Source organism: Anguilla anguilla, chromosome 4 (genome assembly GCF_013347855.1).
Source record: "Anguilla anguilla isolate fAngAng1 chromosome 4, fAngAng1.pri, whole genome shotgun sequence".
NCBI classification, from domain to species: Eukaryota; Metazoa; Chordata; class Actinopteri; order Anguilliformes; family Anguillidae; genus Anguilla; species Anguilla anguilla.
In genome coordinates, this window is record NC_049204.1 from 17286286 (window position 1) to 17311351 (window position 25066).

Sequence of the window (25066 nt, forward strand, 5' to 3'; positions counted from 1 at the left end):
ATCAGTCTTCAGGGCTGCAGCAAGTTATAACAGGCACATGGTGTTCAGTGGACCACACCGTGGGTATGGCACCATCAGTCTATTGGCGTGCACAAAAGCAGAAGGAATAGTTCAGAGACGCTCGTGCCCCCCCCCAACACGGCTTGTCGGTATATAGTGAAGAAACCAGAGCTGCTGGAATTTAGTGCAAGACTGAACCGCCACACTGGAGTATGGATCTGTGAAGTGACCACAGTGCATTGCACTACATTACATTACGCACAGTTCCCTGGTGATCATTAGAGGGTTTCTGCTTTACTGTTTTTCTCTACTGGTCATGCTTTTTTCCCCCTCAAACCCATGCTTTGGTCATGAAAATCTTTTTGGTCCACATTGGGTCACCCAGGGTAAAGGGATGTGGTTGCGGTCAAGGGCAGGGTTGTTCCAAGTAGCTTGTTATCAAAATTTGGACCTTGGTTGCCATCTCCGAATGGGAGTATAACACTGCGGTTGGACAAGAAAAGCAGCCAGCAGTCTTTGGTTTGAGGCTTTTGGCCTGAGCTTTTGATTGACCTTGCCTGTCTGAATACGGAAATGTGGCTTACAGTATATGTGCTGAACGTGTCCTGGAAAGGGGGCATGTGCTCTAATTCGGTACCTGCAAGCACTTGTGTGAGTTGCTAATAATGATTGCACCTGTGTATATCAGCGTGACACGGAATGAATCGAATTTTCCAGCGTCCTCGTTTCCTCTCCTGTCACTCTTCACTGTCCTCAGCTGACTCCATCGACGGAGGCACATTGCTGGATTAAGCACCGAGAGAGAAAATGGAGAAGATTAAATAAGGCAGCCATGTCAAAGAAACTAATAATGCTGAGGCCATTTTATAATGATACAAATCCCATTGGCAGATATTTTCTGTTTATTTTATTATTATTTTATTTTACTTTTTTAAATTTGTAAGCTCATGCCAGCCTAATTTATTGTGCATGCTAATATATTAATCCCCTGAATAGGAGTAATGGATCTAATGCCAGCATACCCTTCAGTTATTTCATTTTAACTTATGTAAGTATACGGCTGGATTTTTAACTGCTGTCAATCACTGAACCCCCAATGCTCTAAATTAATTTCACGTGAATGATAAAACAGAGTGTTGTGTTGACAAGCCTCTTCCCATAGGTATATAGCCTGTCAAGAGAGAACAAGCACTGAGGTTGTGTACGTGTGTGTTTCAGGGATACTTGTCACTCTGGGGTGACAGAAGGGCAGTGTTGAAGGATCTCGGTTGACACGTGAGCCTAGCGGCAGTGGATGTGGCCGCCCACTGCCTCCGTGTAAGAGGGATTCGGCACTGAGCACGGGCAGCGATGTTGTGCGAGCCTCTGATGTATGACTCATTCTCGCCCTGGCACTGCGCGCATTACCGTGGGGACGGCGCTGGCTCAGTAATCTCGCACACATCTCTCCGCAGGACTCCTCCATTACTGTGCCTTAGCGAGCGGTCTGAGCCCTAATCATTTCCTTCATGGTACCGCTGCCTCTCCCTCATGGCCGTGCTGTGCCGGCTCGCGGTGTTTCTGTGTGGAATTTACGCTCGTTCTTCTGCCGCTTCAGTGCCTAGGGAGAAGTGTATCTTTTTGAGCGCGCATGACTGATTTATGTCTCCTTCCCGACAAGGCACCGCACACTGCCATTTCTGTAACCTGTATTTACCGTAAATGGTCTGTTCGCCGTAAGTCATCTGATGCAAATATTGTATTAACTGTTATACGCAATTATAAGCAGTGATAGGTGGGAAGGTTTCTCCCATTTGATTAGAACAGTAGTCTCCAACCCTGGTCCTGGAGAGCTACAGGGTCTGCTGGTTTTCATGAATCAATTAGAGCAGTTGATTACACAGTTAACTCAACTCACCTGGTGTCTCAATTGGGTGCTGATTTTAAGGTGAAAATAAAAACCAGCAGACCCTGTAGCTCTCCAGAACCAGGGTTGGAGACCACTGGATTAGAATCTGGCGTATTATATCTTGTGCTGCGGAGAGTTAGTAGCTCTTAGGGGGAAAAAAATGCTTCACTGATCATCTCCCTTCCCAAGTTCACTGATGAACGCACATCTTTTACTGATGAACTTGTTTTGAGACTTCAGTATATCACTGCTTATGCCTAACAGTCAACACATGCAGCTGTGTTTCATTTAATACATTTTGCAGAAATATATTTAATTAATATATGATATATTTCATTTCTCTTGTGCCGTTTGCTTTTTAGTGTTGTTTATGCTGTAGTGCTAGCGCTGTCACCCACAGGAAATTGGCTCATAGATGTGTACCTAAAAATTACATTCAATGCTTCTGTAGTTTATGTTTGAGTCATAAGAGACCTGAAGTAACTTCCTTTAATATAATCCGTTTTTTATGCCCTACTTTCAAAGTAAATAGGGTATTTATGTTCTTGGGTTGTTCTTCCATGATTCTGGACTTCCATTGCAATGTAATTTCACACAAATATTCTCCCTGTTTTTTTACAATACAAATACTCATATTACACTGGGAGTGTTGCTCTGCATTCTGGTCGTATGGTTGGGAAGAGAATGAGAAAGGGAGAGTGCATTTTGCAATAGCTAAATGTTATAAGGGACAGATTTTACAAATACTTTTCCCCCACCCAGATAGCATCGACTGGCATTCAGTTATAGGTATGTGTGCACCAATATAAAACTTTTAGTCAATACTGATAGCCATCATTTCCCTGGCACCAATGAACTGGTGCTGATATAATAAGTTACTTCATCATCATAAAAAAAAAAAAAAAATTTTTAAAAGTTGTTGTTCAGTAGTTTTGGCCTTTTTGGATACTCACCTTGACATCGTTTAGAAACAATGCAGAATACTAATTTTGGTGGTATCATCGATCAAATTTGAACCAAAATTGTCCAGCTTTGTGACTGTGGCTCTGTCATGTTTCTAAACTGACTAATAACTGCCACAAGCATTTGTATCCACTCAAAAAAAAATCAAATTTAAAAAAAGGTTTTGTCTTTGAGCTTCTGTTACTTTGATTCAGTAATATTTAATGTAATTCTGATTCTTGGAAAACAAACTCCCAAGGGTTACCTTTCAAAAGAGACCCAGATTATTCCTGTAGTCAAAAGGGTTCAAAAATATTTACAATTGTATTTAGGGTATTTCATTTTCAGACTTGTGTTAAAAAAGGGTGTGCTACGTCAGGGGTAATTTGGTTGTTGGAGGCGTATGTTGTTCCCAGCCACAGCACTGTGCTAGGATGACGCACTAGAGGTTTATTAGGGAAATAATTATCGTTTGCCATATCAAATTTTTACTAGCTCAGGTAGTTGTTAATATCGTACATTCCTACAGTATGTCAGCTTAAGTATTTCAACACAGAAGCACGGATGGACATATGACAGTTTAGACAGTTTAATTTTGCTGAAAGCCTCCTGCAGCCTCCTGGCAATTGAACTAATTTGTCATTAATTATTACATTAATTTATATTATTTATTGTTTATATTCTATTAGTTTATGCTTATTCCAGAATTTCTCTGTCTTTGTAGATATACTTTTGTGTCAGCCTCTACTGTTTCCTCATGTAGCATTGTTAATTTAAAAGTGTACTTTGTTTTATGCCAAAGATAAATCACTTTATATTTACTCTGATAATATTTAATTTAAGAAACCTGAACTACCCAAATTTTTTTTTAATTTACCTATTTATGGTTGTTTATTTAAGGCTTCCCCATAGTCAGTAAAGGCTCCAAGCCCAGTCCATCGCTCCTGTTTTTTGTGTCCCTTTTAATTTATTTTCCAGCTTTGGTTTGCTTGCGTCGGAGTGTCATAATTCCCTGCATCAGCCGAGGCACATTAGAGCTGTAATTATGCTTTTAAAGAACAGGAAATTAAATGTGGAGTGCGCCGGTGGTGTGTCGCTGGGGACGCTGGGCCCAGTGCACAGCGCATGTTGGTACGAAGTGTGGTCTGAGACTGCTGCCGTTGCGGTGGGTCGGGAAACGGAGTTCGGGGAATTGAGGTGTCTGTGTCACCAGAGCTTAAATTACACTGCCTGCAGGGAAGGTTCTTGTCACAGCATTTTCAGTTCATCTCAGAGGAGCTAATAGAGTTCCCAAGATAAATGTTCTTCCCTTGCGAAATTCTCTTTGCACCGAGTCAGAAAGGAAGTATCTTTTGGAATAAAGAATAATTGGAATCGCATGCTTTCTGTTGCAGTCTGATTTATGAGCATCGTTTCGTATTTTCTAGTATTCGTCTTGGCCGTTTGTTGAAAACAGGAAATGTTTACATTTGTTGTGAGTGTTTGAAAGTTCCTCATTTCTGTCAGTTACATCTATCCATTAAACTGATATAAACTGATGAAGAGAACTTGGTGGCGCTTCCACGCCTGGCCTGAGTGCTGACTGCTAGGCCTCCAGTGAGAGGGTTTGACCTGATACCAGTTGCCTGAAATATCCCCTCACTCCTGGTCCCCTTCCCCCCATGCAAGTCCAGGAGAGTATACCTCTTATGGCCTCCCGTTCACTTTGTGCATGCAGTGAGCCTGTGTGTTTGTGTGTGGGTGTATCATTCTGCATACAGTGTGCACGTATCTCATTGTGACTGTGAGTAGGCTATGTGAAGCACTGGGAGATTTTTTAATTTGTTTGCCAAACCTGCCCCGCCCCCCCTCCCTCTCTTCCCTCCCCCATTTCTCCCAGTCCTCTTTCTTGCACTAACATAATTAACACAGCAGCCAGCCTATACTGGATCCACCTGGAAGGAGAATTCTGATTTACATCATATTGGTGCCATCACCCTATAAATATGGATTTTTGTTGCTCACGTTCTGTTTTACATGGTTATAGGAGAGTGCTGGGGAAAATATCCCTTTGGTGGTGGAGATAAGCAAAAATGTTCTGAATATCTTGTTGTATTAGCTTAGAGGACTTAGGACCTTAGGATTGTGATCTCAGGGAGGTCTTAAGACTCAGTATTATTTCCTTAAGTTTAATAGCATGAACACAAGTAGGTTCTGTAAAAGTAATTTGTTGCTTTTTACTCCGGAAATGTGATGATAACCTTGACTTGCTCCAGCAAAACATTATTTATTGTCAGCATGTATAGATGCACTTTTAAATCCAGTTTGGAACTTTGGCAGTTTAGTATGACCTGTTCATACTCTGCTATTCATAATAGCTTTTCAAATGTGTGATATTTTTATGTCTTTAAACTCGTAGTGTTCATAACTTTTGGGTGCGACAAACTTTCTTGATTTTCTTGTGCTATTAGGCAGTAGTGTGGGCACAGTGGTTGAGGAACTGGGTTTGTAGCTGGAGAATTATAGCTTTGCAAGTCATGCTGTCGATGCCTTGAGCAAGATACTTAACCTGATATGCATCCGATGTGAATGGATAATATGGGAAACTGTCATTTATGTAAGTCAACCAGTATAGGAACATCTAGGCAGCAAATAAAGGCTAATGGTGTTGAGCGCAGGGCTATTTACGATACTATGTCTTTTTTTATTTCCCTTGGAGCGAGCCTTTCTGTTCAGCTCTTTGAAAACAAGCCAGACTGGAAAAAAAAATTGACTAAAATACAGACATACACATTTACATGTCCCCGCAGTGCTGTGCTAGTTATCCCTTTGGGCCTCTGGAAATGCAGCTGTCCTTGAAGCGTTAATGTTATTCCCTGGCTGTCAACACAGAGGCGTAGCAAGCATTGTCACTTGTGGCGGCTGAGTATATGTGCCAGTGTCTTTATTTTGGACCTAAATTGGCATAACTTTCACATGCGTTTCATTTGGCTGAATTGTTTTTTTTTTTTTTTTTGGTTTGCAAATTTAACAGATTACATTGCAAAGCATGTTCTGAAATGCTCCAGTAGAATAATTACAGTCCCCGCGTCCTGTGTCCTTGAATTTTTATGCATATTTATTTTCACGATCGGAATTTTCCGATGCGGGTCCAACTCCTGTTTGTTCAATGGGAAATGGAAGTGGAGCTTTGTGGTGTCCGTCTGCATGCCTTCGTGTTTGTTTATTTTCTGGGTGGGGGGTGCAGTGAGTAGGGTGCGCCGTGGAGCGCTCCTCAGCGGACGCTCGCGAAAACAGCCGCTCTGCGGCGTCTGCGTGCTGGTTCAGGGCTAGATTGGCAGAATTCTCCGACGGCTCAGACAGCTCACTGAGACATGGCCAGACGCAGTCTCACAGAATCCTCACAGGTGCCTGGGTACACCTTCTGGCCCCTGTCTGGAGGTTACCCGTCTGACTGAGCTTACAGTAACTGTTGGATCATAGGTGGGGGGGAGGGGCAGCGGTGCTGTGGGTCCTTCTGGCGGTTTGAACATCAGCGCTGCTGATTGGTCCATTTCTTCAGCTCCTTTGTTAACGGGAGGAGAAAGGGCTGGCCCACGGGTGAGGGGGCAGGGCATCGGACCACAGCGGATGGAAAGATGGGTGAGGCGATAGTGCAGAGCTCTCCTCCCTGCCGTCGTCCTCCATATGCGTCTTAGGTGTCAGCGAAGGGATGCTGACAGAGCGCTCAGGAGGACGATGGGGAGGCAAGGCTGTCAGCCAGAGCCTACGAGCAGGCCTTTCAAAGGCAGGGTTTTGAAAAAAGGTAAAAGGCACCTTGGAGAACAGATCAGTGTGTTTAATTCAGCACAGTTCAGGTTTAACTCTGTTTAAGGGAGATCGGCTCTGGGGATGCTCTGTGGTGCAGGCTGTGTGAAGAGTAGAAGGAAGTGGTAACCAACCCTGTTCCTGGAGGCCTACCATCTTGCAGGTTTTCACTCCAACCCTAGCAAAGCACACCTAATTGAACAGCTAAAGATCTGCATTGAGCTGCTAATTAGTGGAATTAATTTGCAAATTAGACAAATAGCAAAATTAGGGTTGAAATGAAAACCCATGGTAGATCTACAGGAACAGGGTTGGTTACCACTTGATTAAGAGTTTCATCTGACCAGCAGGGGCAACAGTACTTACTGGCTTCCCTCCACATGAGGGCCCCAAACTTGTTCATTTAATTCATCCTGTTTATTATCAATCAATCAATTAATAATAGGCTAATAATTATTATAATAATAATACAAGTCTACTGATTTGTATTTGAAATATATTCTCTATAGTTTAAACTGCTTAGTTTACACAGGCATCTGATACAATTTGAAACATTAGAAATGTTCTGAGAACCTGGTCTGCCAGCAGTTGAAAAATATATAAGATAAACTGAATGAATGTTACATGGAGGTGTTGAAATTCATTCAATTCACCTTCAAGGTTCATTCAAAAAGAACAAATGGTAGTCCATCTGTGACTGGGGTCAAGGGAAACAAGCTGTACAGCATTTTACCCTGCTGACCCGTTCTGCAGAGTCATTTTTCCAAACAACTGATCCCAGGTTTGCCGGAGGGCAACACAAAAAACCGTCGACTGGACCAAGGCCAAACAGAGGGAAAAGCAACTGGCCAAAGTAATCCCAGGTCTTTCATCCCCTGTTGCCATTGCGGTTGAGACTCAAGTGGGTGTGGATAGCATGTGACAATCGCATTACTCCCCAGGCTTTGTATAATCGTCAGCAGAGGGTGTGCCATCGGTCAATTAGCTGTACCCCAGCAAACCATCTGAAACCTCAACAGTCCCGGCTGAGGCTCGTGTTACGTTTCATCGAGTGAGATAGCTGAATGGCTGAATCTGTCTTTTTTTCTTCTCTCCTCTCTCATTATTTTCTAGTCTGCACCTAATTTGGCCCTGGCTGTAAAATCCTCTTCCGCTGTTTGCTTCGGGCACTAGTAGTAGGCTATCGTTTTCAGGCCTCGACAAGAACCTGTTATACTCTTAAATTGGGTACCAGGTGTAACCTGGAGCTTTTCTGTTCATTTTCACAGAAAGGCTTGAATTGATTTCAAAAGTGTATATCTCACAGAATAAAATGGCCAGTTTGGAGAGGCCAAGGAACAAAGGGAACTGCTTCAAACCGTCGGGACCGCCGAAGGACTTCTGCTCGTTTTGCAGTTAGAATGAGCTGTGATCAAACCTGCTCTTTCAATGGGAAAAGGCCAGAAGCTGCTGCTTTAATCTGGTGTTGTTGGGCTGTACCCCGCGGTGCTCTGCTCATAAGCTGCCAAGATTACAGAACAGCGGGACGCAGAACACAGCGGCAAGCACGCAGTTTTTGTGAAGGTTGTCAACATCACTGACCCATACCCATAATCCTTTCACTTTGCAAGGTGTGTTTTTGTTTGGATTTTTTTTTTTGTTTAGTTTTTGCCAAAGACACCAAGCAGTAGGCTATTTCTAACTGTCATGCCAAGTTGCACTCCATTTGCCCAGCAGTCTTGCATGTCAGCCTTCCCCTCTGGATTACATTATTAAACGGATATGACTGAATCTGCTTTGTGGAGGTTTTTTTTTGTTAATTTTCATCTTGGTTTGTGATGTTGCTGTGCCACATTGTGAGGAAATAAAGCCTGACAGAAGTTGAAAATCATGAGCTGAATTGGCTGTGTGCTGTCATGAACACGGGTAATTTTGGGTTTATTGGCAAGGCAGCATTTTGTTTGCTGATAAATTCTACTGGCAAGTGTTAGCGTTCCATCCATGATTAATAAGACATTTCCTCCATGGTGCTCGCTCGTCTAGTTTTTTATATTAATGATTATATTGTGCTCTAACTGGGAGATATAGCAGAATTAATTTAGTGCTGTCTGCCCCAGTTTAACCTGCTGAAATGTTTAGAGTGGGTTGAAATATTTAGCAGTGCCTCATTGTTCCAGAATTAGGATCTGAAAGGGCTCTAAATTTGAACTCTTGATGAGCCAAGTATCTGGGTTTTTCTATACACAGAATAGTACTTATTACTGATTACCTATTTAGCTATTATTACTGATTAGCATATTACTGAGATTAGCTATTTTGATTTTGTGGTGCCCTGTAGTCACCTTATTCTACATTCACATGTCCAAATTTTGGATTTATGGGTTTTGAACTGATTTTTCAGTTGTTTTGTTCATTTTTTTTTCCTTCTCTGTGTTTTGTCTCTGGCTTATGGCCTTACTCCTACTTTTTATATTCTCTACTATTTCTGATTCCCTTTAAAATAACTCTATTTTAAATTCAAAGAATAATGTGAATTTTGAGATTATCTTTGATGCAGTAATTTTCCTTTTTAAACAGTGTTCCTATTCTTGTGTACCAATCTTTCTGTTCATATTCCTCAAGGATGGTGGCATGTTTTGACATTTTTTTGTGTTTTTCTTTTTTTACATTATCTAACTTAGAAACAGTAGGTAGATTATAGGTTATAATATACCTATATAATATAGGATATATATGTGTCAGAATAGATTACGCAGACATATCATATTAATATGTATCAGTTGCACAATTGTGTTCAATGAACAGAGTTGAGGAGGGTGTGTTTAGCTTAGGCCATTCATTACTCTGAAATGATACATTTTGTGTTTTCCTCTGTTACCTATGGGTAGATAGAGCATGAAGTATACTGTTATGATGAGAATTGTATGAGTATGGCATATTGACACAGTGCTGAGTGCTCTACAGCAGGCAAAATGACAAACCTGGATGGGCTGAATTGGCTGTTCTCATCAACAGATGTTATGTTTTTATATTTATTTTCTCATGCCTGGGTTCAGTAGGAAGCTATATGTTAAGCTGGTAAGGAACCCTTGGATGGCCTAGAATTCTAAACCAGCATTGATGTGTTCCTCTAGGAATACATTAGCTCAGCTTGCTTATTATACAGTTTGAAGTAGGTCAAATTCAGAAGTTAACAGTTCTTTTTGCTCCTAAATGCAGCTTTGTCTACAGGACAGTATCTCGCAGGCTTTGTGGATGGCCTGGACCCAGCCCACACATCATGACCACATATGAGTCCCCCCTTTTTCCTACTTTGTCTCTGGCTCCAATTTGTGCAACATGGCAGCACGAAAACTGTACTTCCGCCCCTTAAAAATGCTTTTTAAAATTTTTTTTTTAATACAGTCTGTGGTGCTGCGTAGGTGGCATATTGAGAGAAACAGGTTGGGAATTTCCCAGGGCGAGTTCCTGTCGTCAGGAATCTGCACAAGCAGAGATTAGGGTAGTTCTCTTGCCCTGCTGATGTAGAAGAGCTGATCTTTGCTCAGTTTTCTTCTGGAGTCGACATGACAGCCACTGTTCACCACTGCTTCTTTTTTACAGATGCCATTTAAAACCAGGGGAGATTCCGTCTTGAATTATTAAACTGCCGAGCGGTGGGGGCTCACCTTGACCTTCTTATGACCAATCATGGCTCTTTCTGTCACTTTTTGGCCTGTTGGCTCAGCCAGTAACACCAGGTCAGCCCACTGCATACGTTAGTTGTAGAAGAGTATGTAAATTAAGGAGCCACAGAGAGCTGGTGTCCTATTAATATCTGATGACATTTTGCTTTATATGAGAATTTAATTGGTTTTTACTGGACCAATAGCCTATAAGAAGTGTTGAAATACAGGTATTTGTAAGTTTTATATTCCAATCTCAGTGTTGAACACAGTCCACCTTTTCTCATGTGAAAATGGCTGGTGGGGAGGGGGGAGAGCTGTAAATGTGATGTTTTAATGTCTTCAAAATGAGTACACCGGTAAGGCTAATTTGTACTTCCTGTCGGAATAGACTTATGTCAACAGTGGTACTTACATTCCACCGGTGTAATATGTTGTAAATAAGCAGAGTGAAGAGGGACACATTCAGGGTTTTGATAAAGCCGCCTGCACATTTTTTGGTCCAGTGGGTTTTTTCGGTGTGATGGTTATTGTGTTTTCCGTCCCGGAATTTGTAGAATTTCCTGTTTTCTTTGTGAATCATGTTGGCTCTGTTTGGTCAGTCCCCTCTTTCTTCTTCCTTCCCTCTATGTTTTCCTCTGTGTCTGTCTGTACTGGAATACTGCCCATTCAGCAGAAGATATATCTGACAGGCCTATCCTATGTTCAGCCTCTTTTTTATTTTTTGCTGAATGATGTTATGACTTCGCATGACTAAATTATCTTACATGTAATAAAAACATATTTTCTTTACGCCCGGTGAATTTTTATAATAGCTTTTTTTTCTGGAATTTGAAGTTGGCATCTGATTAGCCAACCATATCAGGAGAAGTACTAATTAGTAAGTAGAAAAGTGGTTATTATTTCAACAGGAAACCAGTCAGAGAGTTGACATGCAGGTAGCTCTACAGTAATCACTGATGAGGTATGATTGCTCCCTGATATTACATTACATTACATTTCATTACATTCATTTAGCAGACACTCTTATTAAGAGGTGCTAACAATATGGGAGAAATTCACCTAATTAAACTAAGCAATAGTGCCAGAATGGCAGCGTTCTCAGAACACCGAGGAAAGATGCAACATCTTTAAAGCAGTAGTGCAAGTGAACTATGCTAACCAAGAGTACTAATTAAGTACTAATTATTTAGTACATACAGAGTGTGTTCATCAAGAATACAACTTAAAACTATAGAAATACCATGACCTAAATTGGTATAAAATGAGGGAGTGTTATGGGGTGAGGATGGGAGGGGAACCATGATGCAATCTGTAGGGATGGTTCTTCAGTCTGCATCTGAAGATAGCCAATGATCCTGCTGTCCTCACCTGACATAAGGCTTCATCATTCTCATTTAATCAGAATTGATTGCAATGAGGTACTTTCACCCTAATACAGTCAACTTCAGCCTTAAGCTATGCGTATCACAGGCAGTTGAAAAGGTAGTGCACAGCGGCACAGGATTTATATACGTAACTTTAGATATTAAGAAAAAAACTTCTAAATATTTATCACAATTAAAGACAAGTTGTCTTGCACATTTTAATGTTCTGTTTTAAGATGCTGGATAAACAGTTCAAAACCCTTCTAATTGCTGAAAATTGTCTTTAAGCTGCAACTCTTATTCAATGACATAACCTAACAAAAGCTACAGGCAAAGTTGTGCAATTTTGTGTTTACAGAATAAAAATGAAAATCTTTTTACACCATGGGCCTTTCTCTATGAATGGCATGTCATAAGCTGAGAACTTGTAGAGCATTACCAATATTTAGGTAGAGTATGACTACAAAAAAGTATTAAACATAAGTTTAATACATTCAGTAGCTGCAGCCATTCACGTGTGTGTGTTTAAAGGAGCTTGTATGTGTTCACAGAAGTTTCCGGGCTCTGTTAGGTGCCGTAGGTCAGATTTTATCCGTTCTCTCGGGGCGACGGGGGGTGGTCGTTCTCGGGACCCGGGTTCACGTCCTGACCGAACACGCTGACTCCAGCCGCATTCCTGTGGCCGGCAGTGAGCCTAAAAGAGGACGTCCGGAGGGCACGAATGCCTTGGCTCTGAACTTTGAGCACCGCTGTTTGCATGTTTTTGAGAAAAAAAAGTCCCATCCAAGCGAAGCGTCGGTATCGGAGGGGCGGGGAAGAAATACGGTTCTTGTATAGGCTGCGCTGTGTTTCCTGCTGCTGCCTTGCCCCGCCCACTTCTCTCCCCCTCCCCCCTACTCTCCCAGCCTGCTACAGTAAGCGGGAAACCAAATAGCGCGGGGAAAAAATAGAGTGGTCTCAGAGCGGGGGACTAGCCTGCTAGCTGAGGAAGAGACTCGGAGGGACTAGGGTGTCCAATGGGGCAAAGCGGTGGGAAGAGCAGCCCCCGCTTAATCTTCCCCGCAGGGTGACTGGGACCCCCATTCTGCCCCCCTGTGACTTCAGCCGTGTTACGGTACATATCTCTCATAGACTGTGACCGTGACATCTCTCGCTCTGACCTGTGTCTGTGTCAGCTTTCACAGGAGCCTCAGCTGCAGTTAGGCTAAAGTTAAAGTCCTGGGGGAGGACGGAATTTATTCTGTTCCTTCTGAATCTTACCGGATTCCAAACCATACCAGAACCGATCTTCAAAACCACACCAGATCTGATCTTCTAAGCCAGGGGTGGCCAACCCTGGTCCTGGGGAGCCACAGGGTCTGCTGGTTTTTGTTTTCACCTTAAATACAACAACCACGTAGACAAAAGAAACCAGGTGAGGTGAGTTAACTGTGTAATCAACTGCTTTAATTGATCAATTAAGCGCTGAGTAAAAACAAAAGCCAGCAGACCCCGTGGCTCTCCAGGACCAGGGTTGGCCACCCCTGTTCTAAGCTATAACGTGTGATCTCCCAAACTGTTCCCAAACTAATCTTAATTGCGAAGTGGTGTTTGTGTTCAGAAGCTCAGTGATAAACAACCTTGTTTGAAGTAATTTCCTAATTACGCTCCTTTTTTTTTTTTTGAAGCCTACACTCGCATTAAAAAAAATGACTTAGCTGCATTTGCTTCCCACTTTAATCTCTCATCCTAACTTTTTTCCACAGACTTTGCTGCTCATAAGTAGTGATTTATAGTTGCCTGACAGCTTACTGCATCACTCTTGGCTTTGTAAACACACTTCCAACTAATTTGCCGCTGCATTTCTGAAGAATTTCACATCTTCAGAGAAATATGATTGTTCCACTACTCTATGTTTTTCTGTTGGGGTTTGCTGCTCCTAAGTTGAAAAATATAACAACGTGAAAGGTATATGTGCACACAGAGAATCACATATACAGGTTATTTTTTTTGTTTTTATATGTTTTGTTGTTGCCACAAATCACCCTACATTTACTTTCTGGGTAATCTACGTAAGCAGACTTACCCAGAAATATAGAATGTAACATTAACTAGCATTATTTTACTCAAAAGTATCTTGTCTCTTCAGTTTTTCCTCAGTACCAGACAGCATTGTCTTGAAGGTTGTCTATTCAGTTCAAGCAGCTAGGAGTGAATGCACTTACACTTGTTTTCACAGCCTCATCCCCATGGCCATCCACACCACTGAAGCCACAATAGCCTTCTAAATTTATTGAAGCATTGTACAGACTTTGCCCATTTTCAGTCATATTGCACATGCTGAGAACACATGCTGTGACCGCTACGCTAGCTGCTGTGCTGTGTGTTATTGGCTTAGACTTTGTCAAAATATTCCTTGAGGTGTGTGAACCATGCGAGTGAACCAAGCATATACCTGTGTGTGAAATGTGAAAAGTGTTGAAACTGAGAAATGTCTTTTAGCCAAATCCCTCTCACTTCTAAGCTTTAAATTTAGAAGGATGCTAAAGTGTAAAAAGCACTGCTGTTGTGATTGCTTTGGCTCACAATGCAGAACCTCAAATGAACCCTTCAGCTGCAAAATTGTGTTTGAGTCTAATTGGCTTGCCTGCAATTGTCAACCCCCCCCAATATGTGATCCACAGATTTAAAAAAGGCAGCATTACTGGAATTTCCTAAACAATATTACCATTGTACCAAAAACCAAACTTTTTTGTAGTTGCAGTTGTAGTTTTGCATAAATGCATTATACATCAATGGCGGCGCATTGGTTTGAGCATCGGAGCTACATCTATTTTTGAGAAACATTTGCGTAGGCATTCAGGACCTAAGCAAAACCTGTGAAAAATTCATGCAGCGTTGTTGAAATCCAGCCTGTCTAGATACAGTCTGTAAGGCCTTCACCATATTTACGAAACTGAGTAAATGGCGCAGAGCACAGAAAGAATGCGATGTTTTCTCTGTGTGCAAAACTGTGTGGCATTCATCCTGTTAAGTGTCAGAGCGAAAGACACGCCCGTTGCATAATGTCTGATCTGTATTCAGTGAATGAAGTCAGCCAGGTGTCACCTTGGCTCCCCCCGCACTTTAGAAAAACCTCACACGCGTTCATTCGGTCACTCATTCTTTCTTCACCACACACGCACACACATACGGCCCCGCCTCTCACCCACACACATATAAATCAACATATACTGCTCCCAACACATTTGCACGCACAGACACACGCACTCTTTTGTCCACCACACACTATTTTCCCATTGTACTTGCACACAACGATGTGTGCATGCACACACACACAGACGTACACTAACACACTCTTACCTTCATCACACAAGCATGCACATACCCTCCTAAGAACATACGCATATGCATGCACACACGCACGCACATACACACACGCACACACACTCGCTCTCTCACACTCACTCTCTCTCTCACACATGCACACTCTCTCTCTCACACATACACACACTCTCTCATGCATGCACACACACATACATACGTGCACACACTCTCTCTCTCTCACACACTCGCACACACACACAGGCACACACAGTCAACCCATATCCTATAGGTGCTTTTACTGTAGATAATAGCCCTGCTGTTAAGACAGTCAAAGGAAATGCATAGTGCGATACAGGCAAAATGGATGACATATGTTGGTGGACAGAGGGGAAGCATTGCTTTGTCTTTATTTGATAGCCAGGCTCCAGCAGGAACAGGGGCAGGGAGTGCATTGCTGTCACACCTCATCTTTTCAGCAGCACACAGATGAGTGCGGCTGGTGACTGTCTGCACGCATGAGTGCTGGGGGAGTGCATCTGTGTGCGTGTGCGTGTGTGTGTGTGTGTGCGTGTGCGTGTGTGTGTGTGGGGGGGGGGGTGCATGTAAGTGTGTGTCCAAGAAAGGAAAGGCTCTGCCTGGTGGTCGGATACAGTACTGCAGCTTATAATAAAAATGCTTTTGCTCTGCAGTTTTTATGTTTTCATTTTAGTCTCAGGATGAATTTTTATATTCCGTCAATGGTTTCTACCACTAATGATCATACCTGCTTACATACCTATAACATGAGGATGTTGGTACAGTGGGCAGATTGAACAATAGTCAACAAACCACTGTGCCAGGCTTTGTAATTCAATAAATATTATTGAAACCTGATGTATTAATGAATCTGAAATTCCTACAATCACAAGAGCACGTGCAAAAACATGCACACGCTGAAATAGCCAGTCACCTACATTATTGTATAAATAGGCATGTACTCTAAATCATTCCGCCAGAGTGAGAAATTAAAATAATTATGTAAAAATTAAAGTCATGCGATATAATACAAACTGGAGATAGAACATAGAAGAAGTGAACATAACTATTCTGTGGGAAATTAAAGAAAATTTTCCATTTCAATTTCTTTTGTGTTTGCTCTTTTTCAGTTTCCCAGTCGAAAAGCAGCTTAAAGAAACAGAGGAGTCGTGGTATCTTCAGCACTTTTTTCTGTTGCTTCCAGAACTACAATGTGGAACCGCCCTCATCCAATAACAACACCGGCAGCTCCCTGCCTCCACCGGCTGAGGAAAATGGGACGCTTCCGAAGGTGAGGCCATTTCACGCCACGACCGGCCAGAAAGAGAATGATTGGATGTAGCCTGTAGGCGGGAGCCAGTACAATCAGGCTTTTCTCTGGGTGGGAGTTTGATTGGCTTGTCCAACGGGACAGGACGAATACTGGGATAGTGTGACAGTAGCATACAGATGTACAGTCTATACTGAAAAAAATCCAAGAAGGCGAAGTTGAGGTGGGAAAGTGTAGCCCGTTCTGTTTAGGCCCCCCACTGAGGCAGTGCTACGTTCTCATTCGGCTCCACTAGCCTCCCGGCTGCTCTGCACTCGCTGAACTCTGCTGGTTTGCCAGCTAGGCCTAGATGGGCATGTTTCCTGAAACGCCGACTTCAATATCCGTCCACACACAGACACGCTCTCGCGTGCACACACAGACATACACACATGGACACACACACACACACGCACACACACAGCCCTCTGAAAGTACTGCAAGCTCTTTAATCCCTATAAAGTGGCCCTTGTTTGTGTCCTGTGTGATGGATTGCCCAGACCCTGGATCTCACACCCCTCGCACACTGAGCACTCTGTGATGTGTTAAGAACGGTCTGTTAAGGCGATTGCTCTGGCTTCCATCCTTATGAAGCAGCACTGCCTAGCTCTCTCTCTTTCTCCCTTTCATCCTTTTTCTCTCTCCCTTTCTGTCTATTTCTTCTTCCTTTTCCCTCTTGCTCTGTTTCTGTTCATTTGGTGCAGTATCTGTCCAGCTTGTGCATAAAAATCTTAACTGTTGTCTTGGGCTTTCCTGAAAAGCACATTCTAGAAGGATTTTCAATGAAGGTTCAGTTTTGATGTCATTTTTGAGGAAACAAGCTTTCAGCAGCGAACAACCTATAAGAAGTGATTTATTAATAAATTTCATCCTTTGTAAGCACAAGGGTTATTTTTATTCTGTGTAAAAGCCTGCAGCCACCAATTGTACTTGTATCATGATTTAAAAACACATTTTTCTTTACTCATTTTAGTCACACACACTCTCTCTCTCACACACACATACACGCGCACACGTGTGCGTGCACAGATGCAAGGTAGCCGGTTAGCGTAAAGTCACACACAATCACTCGATGCCTGGGTAGCAGCACCATTGATCTGTCAGTTTGGATGTGGGTGAGCTTGCACACACACGCCCATTGTCCCATTGACTATATACACAGAAGGCTGCCTTGCGTTAAACTTGTGTACATGTTTATGTGTGTACTTGCTATGTTGGTGCCGTCGGGTCATACCTGAAGCTGGCAGCATGCAGTGTTAAGTCAGTAAGCTGAGCAACATCACTGCCCCATTGGTGCTGCGCATACAGGTGGATCTGTGTGTATGGCCTCTGTGTGTTCGTTGCTTTCAGGTGTAGAGAATGTCCCTGTCATGTCACGCAAGTCTTATGTGGTGGTAAAATTTGTCCTTTCGCTGTCCATTCTTCCCTCTGCTTTTTGTGTTTGATTCTCTCTGTGTTGATTTTCTCTCTCCTTTCTCCCTCCATTTCTCTCTCTCTCTTTCCCTGTCTCTCTGTTTTCATTCCCCAGTGTGACCAGGTTGAGGTCGTCCCCATCCCCAGTGTATGTATTATCATTTTACGTTCTTCTTTTTGAATGCCTGTTATGTTGTCAGTGGCCCAAGCTGCATGCTAAATCTCCAAAGAACATCATTCATATGTTATTGGGGCGTAGAGACGGTTAAAGCTCCTGTGTCCCGGTCAACTCTGCCTGAGCTGGTGACCTTTTTGGCTTTCATTTGTCATTTCCTTTACTGAGTTTATGAGGATGCCACTTCAGATTAACGGCAATTCAACAAAGTGGTAAATTAATTCCATCCCCTAATGGGATGAGTGTAATTGAATGGGAGAGCTTCCACTGACCTTGGGCTCTTCACTCCAGTGCTGAAATGGTCAAAGCTGTGATGACTCATTGACGAGATCATTTTAAAAAAAGGTTTTAAATGCTGTTTTGAAATCAGATCATGTCCAGTGACTCAGAAACTCAAGTCTGTAGGTTCGACCTTTTAATTGCTTCAGTTCAGTATCCAGCAGTCCAAATAAACATGATATTATGGCTGTCGCCCAGGACGAGACCATCTACAAAAGCAAATAAATAATGTAACGGAGACGTAAATAATAAATAACAGTAATCCCCACGACCCTGTGCTTAATTTGACCCTCGTACACAGCTGAAATTTGGGCACGAGCCCGGTGCGCGCTTCCCCTGCCCTGAATAGCTAGCTGTCCGGTTGGCGGTCGGGACCTAGAAGAACCCTGGCTTTTGTTTTTTTGATAGGTCGAGTCGCCCGGCGCTCCCCTCGACATGGCCGCTCGTCCCCGGGCTCCGGACTCTGACCTTCCCTCCCAGCCCCGGCCCTCTGTCCAATCCCCCATTTGGCTCGGAGACGACCGGGATCCGCCGCTCGTTGTGTCGCACGCTCGGGCTGAACACGTGAGACGCAGCAGAACCCGAGCGGTCCTGTCATAAGCGATATATAATTTGGGCATGCATGGTCCCGAGGTAAAGTACCCCGCTCTGCATGCGCTTTCGGGCTCGGCCCGGCTCTGCGAAGCCAGGCGGCGAGAATAGAAACGCGGCGGTCCTCGGCATCGCTTTACCGCCGGCTCGGCCAGGGGAACCGAAAGCGCGGTACGGAGCCTGGAATACCGTAACGGGGGGAGGGGGAGAGCCCCAGACGCGCACACCAGACGCTTTTAGGTCAGATTGGCTGGGGAGCCTTTAATCGCTCGGTGTGCCTGCATGCGCGAATGTTTCCACATGAATGCGTGTGTATGGGCGGCAGGGCTGGGCTGCATGGAAACGTGTCCTTATTTAATGGGGTTAAACACCGCGCTGGCTGTCATACTGCCCTCTCAGGATCATAAATATAATGAGCTATGGTATCATTTGCAATGCAAGCCATTGTGTCGCTGACTCTCTATATTGCTTTGGGAGGCGAGGATGCATTGCGTGGTGGTTTTAGACACAGAGATACGAGTATTCAGCATCACACATTTTATGAAAGAGACTATATATAATTAAATAAAAACATTGAAATAATACTATGCTTGTTTATGACTAATGTTGACCTGATTTGTGATGTGGTGTAAAATCGCATCCACGGCTCGCCAACTTTGCATTCCTATCAGACTTTGGATTGTCGGTTTGGGAATAAATCAGTGTTTGCCGTTCCTGTAGGCTTGTGACTGTGCCATTGTGGTTCCCTCCCCTGTCCTGTCTTCATCCTCCATCCTCTCGTATGGATTTGGGATTGGCTGACTAAGGCCGGGGCAAGCCCATCACACAGCCAATGACCTTTCTCGCTGCAGCAGTGGACCCTTCGACCAAAGGGTTCCCCGCTGGCAATGGTGACAATGGCAATGCCATTCTGGACTGACCTCAATCTACCAGGCTGTTTTGGACTTCAGAGAAGCAGTTATTTTGATCTATTGGCCCAAAATGATCCATTTAATTTCTTAAAAATGATATATATTCTAAATTACGGTTTAAATATTTTTATCATGCATGTGAAAAATTACTGTGATGAAATGTCTTCTAAATATATTCTTGCGTTAAAATGTAAAATCGTTCTATGCAATGAAAAAAAATAATGCAATTATGTTTATGCTGTGGCTCCTATTATGTGGTCAGTGATGAAAGGATATTGACTGCATCTGATGTCAACTCCAGCAGTTCATTGATGTGATCTTGTTTTTTCCGCCTTGTTATAATAACAACCCTGAGGCCACCAGGTTTACGTCTCAGTTATTTGTGTTATTGAGGCTGTTTCTTGTGTTTTCTCAATGTCGTTGGACACATCTGTACATAATGCACACATACGCATTTTTGTTTGTTTGCTAGCATGGTGTGAAAGGTATTCCTTTCAGGTATTTGAGGGAACCCTGTGTGGTTTCATTTAAAAGCATGGGATCAGTTTATTTCATTACCCCAGGGACACCACTGCCTGATAACTTAACAGCACCTAGCATAAGGGCCGTGGCCTGTTCTAATTTGACCAGCAATGCATCCTCCCTCCCAACCCGATGAGCATCCACCCTCCAGAAGCTTCCAAGGGTCCCTCATCACCTCTCCTGTCACTCAAATCGCTCCTCTGCCCGCCGCCCCGCACACCTCACACCCATGTGACCTGTGTACTTTACCTCTCCAGCCCCCAGCCCAGAACCTCCTGCCTGAGATGACCATATCCGACTACGGCAAGAACTGCGTGGTTATCGACTTGGACGAAACCTTGGTGCACAGCTCTTTCAAGGTAACGGAAAGCGCGTGCATCACAAGAGACAGGCTGATGGCCTAGGCGAACGCCTCTCTGCGGTTGCCTCTCTCTGATCTGCATGCCCCACCATTTGATGTTTTGTTAGTCGTAATTAGTTCCAGGTCTCTGTAGGAAATAGGTTGGAGTTGGAATGAATGTGCTGTTGAGTCCCCTCTGTTGACCGATGGTGTGAGTGGAGACGGCGGTGAACGGGCCGACCCCAGCGGCTGAGTTCACAGCTGGACAGGGTCTGCTGGCTGGGGTTCAGGGGAGGAACTGAGGATCTCTTCCAAAAGCCCAAGACAGCCCACACTATAAACTGCACAGCGCCCCCTTTGTCTTAATTAAGAGTGGTGTGTGTTTGTGTGTGGGTGTGGGTGTGTGTGTGTGTGTGCATGAGTGTTTGAGTGAGGGAGATAAGGCTTCAGCACTCTTGTAGGCTTTGCAGATTGAACTCCCTCCTGGAGCAAATGCTGTAGTGCTGTTGTGCAAGTGAAATAAAGAGAAATTGAGTGGGTGGCTGTGACATGTCTGCCTGCCTTCTGTTGTCTGAAAGAGGGAGGAAGGAAGGGAGGAGGGAGCTGTCTGATGTCAGCGGGGCCCAGTAAGGGAGAGAGTGCAAGGACACACACTTAAGTACACAAGTTCAGCATATTCACACACACACACACACACACACACTGGGTGTGTCCATCTGCAGTGTTATAAAGTCAGAACTGGGCAGAGAGCTTCACTTGGAAGATATTCCCGAAAGCTGAATAGAAATTAGTCTTGTTCTGACAGATTACCTTTGCTCTCCTTTGCTCTTTCTTGTTTTCACACCTAATTCTATACATATATCCGCCAGATACAGATCTGTCCGGTCCCTGCACACACTATCCATAGAAATGGATGCAGAAAGTAGAGACCCTGAGAGAGTAGTCATTTGGTGAAGTCAGTGGAAACTCTTTTGTCACAGTTGCTGAAAGGTCAATATGCATCCTCTGATTGCTAATCTGCTTTTACTTTTATCTCTCTCTTTCTTGGCCTCTCTTTGTCTCTTGTATTTAGTCTTTGTCAATTAAAACACATTACATGCTCAATGTTCCCTTTTTAACAAAAATGAATGTCAACAAATAAATAACAAAATTATGCAGCAATATGCTCCCACATATGGAACCGGAATTATCACTCAGGCAGTTCTGTTGCTGCTTCAGAGATGGGCATCAAGAATAGACCCAGTGTTTTTGTTCAAATATAAAACAAATGTTTTAAGCAGATCAGCTGCGTCTTAATTATACAGAATCCAGATTTCTTCAAAAAATGAAAACAAAAAACATTGTAAACCCAGCAAGAAGGAAAGTGGGTTATTTTTCACTGAGAGCGGAATGATGGCCAAAGATGCAGGGCTGGGATCCAATCCTATGACCGCAGATGGGACTCCTGTTTGTAAAGAGCACAAGTGCCCCCTGCTGTTAAAGGTTTATACTGCCCCTCGTCCGCATGGATGTTGTATAATGGCTCCTCTAACCCCCAATGTAGGGAATCATCTTCCGTGCAGCTGATGGAGCCGTTGCTCACAGTACAGCACTGTCATTGAGTTTTTGGTAGCGCCATAATGGGGTTGTTAAAGCACCCAGCCTTGCAGTTCACCGTATTCAAACGCAGTGGCATCAGAATTGGATGGGTGCCGCTGCAGGATACATCAAGAAACTTTATAGCAAATGCACCAAAAGCCTCTCCTCTCTTACTGTGAGGCACTGAGATGCCTGTGGATGCGTTGGGCGCTTTAATCTCTCCAGTAGATCAAACAGCCTATCGGGTCCTTTCATCCAGGCAACGCACTCTTTTTCGGAAGTAGCGCTCAAAACTCACAACGACTGGCCCGTTCGCTGAAGCTCGTCGTAACGCCTCACTAGCAATAAACTGTACTGTACTGTGGCAACGTGTCACCGTATTGATCCGCCAGGCCTGCCTTCCCTCTTCCGCGGGCGTTTAATAGGCTAACGTTTGTACCTGACTGTGCTGTGAAGGAACGCAGAGCGCGGGGCCATTTGCAGGCTGGGCGCGTGCCTGCGGGTTGTCATTTGGGTAGCGGTCAGACGCGGTGGCCCTGTTATGCGATCGCCTTTTAATGCTCCGTTTTCCTTTTTGTTTCTGTTGCAGCCCATTAGTAACGCCGATTTCATCGTTCCCGTGGAGATCGATGGCACCGTTCACCAGGTACGGTGGAAAATTACAGGCCGCTGACAAAACATCTGTTCTGCAATCTCCAAGGGGAATAAGAAGACAAGAGTCAGATCAAGCGTTATTGTTCCCTTATTTATTATTTATCATTGTTCAGGGGGATTCATATCTGGATGCAGTCCCGTCTTGCCAGTTTCAAATGATATTTACCTTCCCTCATCGCTCATTATTTTAGCTCAGCCAAGAGAGTATAAACCCTCAGGATGAGCCGGTCTCTCAGTTCAGCACTGATAATTTCCGTGTTCAGATGAAATTCTCTAGGCCTGTTTCAGAAGGTGTACTGTGCTCTCCCTATCCACACCCAATTCACAATTCATCAGAAAGCCCAAACAGTCTCCACAATGTGTGGAGTCTCATGCATGATGATTTAAAAAACCCAAGGGCTCCGTATTGTGGCGTTACATTAGGGTACCTTCTCTGTGTTTGAATCCTCCGCTTCTCACATGATTACAGCGCCCTTGACAGCAGAGTAAAATAAAACTCTGAACTCCCCCAGGGCTGCATTATTGCCGAATGTTATTCTAAAATGGCCTCTCAACAGCACGCTTGATGGATGGGTTAGTTATCTGAAGGGTTTACGTGGCTGCTTCTCCGCTCCATCGGTGACGTCTAAATCCAAAAAGCCCCCAGGCTAACTCCTGCTCAGCCCTTTCTGCATTGTTTCAGATGAAGATATCTGGAAAATGAATAGCGAGTTTTCCCTTCGGTAAACCAAGCCTAGTTTCTTATCCCCCTCCTTCTCATCCTTCATCAGCTCAAATGTGGGTGGACCAGGGAGACGTATCCCACATTGCGCACAATACATTGAGATTAATGGAGTGCTAATAAAGAGGAACGATAGTATTGTTGTGTGCTTTGATAGGAATTCATCTTTGGGGGCGGGAAAAGGACAAATTGTTCCCCAGCACCACCCCCCCCCCCCCATCTCCTATTGGCCGAGCTGTGAGAAGACTGCGACCCAGTTCAAGTAATCCAGGATAGGCTCTGTTCATCCAGGTTGGCCTATTCTTGATTACTTGCTCTGGGGGGCAGCCGTTGGTCCTCGGAGAGAAGAAACGGATAAAGAGAAGTTTGGGGACAGGTGAAGAAATGAGAATACTGATACAGGTCTCCCGATTTCCTCCAAACACACAATCTCTCCTCCTGCACAGGGACAAAGGAGCAAACAACAGGAAAGGTTCTGTCGAGTCTGCTGTTCTTTCCGTGGATAGTTTTCTCATGCTTATTCTAACAGCGTGTATTTGTGCTCGCCTGGCCATTCGAGTGGAGTACTGCACCGCCATGTTTGTTCATCCGCCGTTATTTTTTTGCCCTGTCTTCCATCGCAGGTGTACGTGCTGAAACGGCCTCACGTGGATGAGTTTCTGCAGAAGATGGGGGAGCTGTTTGAATGCGTGCTCTTCACCGCTAGCCTAGCCAAGGTCTGTCTGTCTGCGTCGCCGGGGCAACTTGCGCTTCTCTCTGTAAATGGGTTGTAATGATATCATTATTTTATTTTTGATGGCTAAGCCAAACAGGCACAGGCTTTGTTGGCACAGTCATTTCATGCCCTCCCCCCCCCCCCCCATTTTGTATTCATCTCTTCCTTCTTTTCTATTCTCTGTGGGCTCCAGTTTGTGCTTAAACCGCTTGCATGTTGGTAAGTGTCACAATGGTGAATTTCTGCTATGCGTTTCCTCCTTGCTGTGTCTGTGTGAGGTCAGGTCACCATGGCAATATAAGTGTTGGGCACACTGTACCCATGTGCAGAACCCAGAAGGCTTCAGAGCAGAGCAAGTGCTAAATTGCAATCTGGAGTGTCAGTCCAAAAGAATCCCTTAGGTTACTCAATGGTGCTGAATCCTGGTTTGAGCCTTGATAAAAATCAAACAGGCACAAAGGTGAATTTCTGCTGTGGCAACTAATTCCTGTGTGCAGCTGGTTAGACCAACTTAGGCATATGACCTTAGCCTTCACCTCTCATCTCCTCTCTTCTGGATCAACTTATCTACCATTGGCAAGTTGCCCAGGAGTCTCAGTTCAATCTTGGGGATTTTCCCCTCTCAGGAAGTAGGAAGTAGCGGACTGGTTTTGATGTATAAATAAGAAAGCATGACTCATTGGTCAAGGCTGAAAGCTGAAAGCTGATCTTGTCACTGCTGAAGATCCGCCGATGTTCAGCAGAGTTGAGTCCATCAGGCGGTAGTCTGATGTCACGGGGTGTTACAGCTGCCATGGCCGCAGCAAACGGCGGGCCCAAGCGTGACAGTGACCCTGCCCGTGCAAAATATTATGACAGCATGTCCAATCAAGGGCGGGGATGGAGATCAAGGCTCTGTGCAACCAGTAAC

At 44.0% G+C, this 25066-nt stretch overlaps 1 protein-coding gene across 6 annotated transcripts in view; it reads left to right on the plus strand.

The window, feature by feature from the left end:
• ctdspla (CTD (carboxy-terminal domain, RNA polymerase II, polypeptide A) small phosphatase-like a) overlaps positions 1-25066 on the plus strand; it is a 42840-nt gene that overhangs the window by 11699 nt on the left and 6075 nt on the right. The window contains exons 2-7 of one of the 6 annotated variants that reach the window (XM_035412796.1): positions 16079-16239; positions 17786-17818; positions 18533-18688; positions 20406-20507; positions 22656-22712; positions 24065-24157. In XM_035412796.1, the coding sequence (XP_035268687.1) occupies positions 16079-16239; positions 17786-17818; positions 18533-18688; positions 20406-20507; positions 22656-22712; positions 24065-24157 (602 nt within the window). The remainder of the gene's footprint in view (positions 1-16078; positions 16240-17785; positions 17819-18532; positions 18689-20405; positions 20508-22655; positions 22713-24064; positions 24158-25066) is intronic. The other 5 variants (XM_035412800.1, XM_035412797.1, XM_035412798.1 and 2 more) reach the window with 5 other exon arrangements.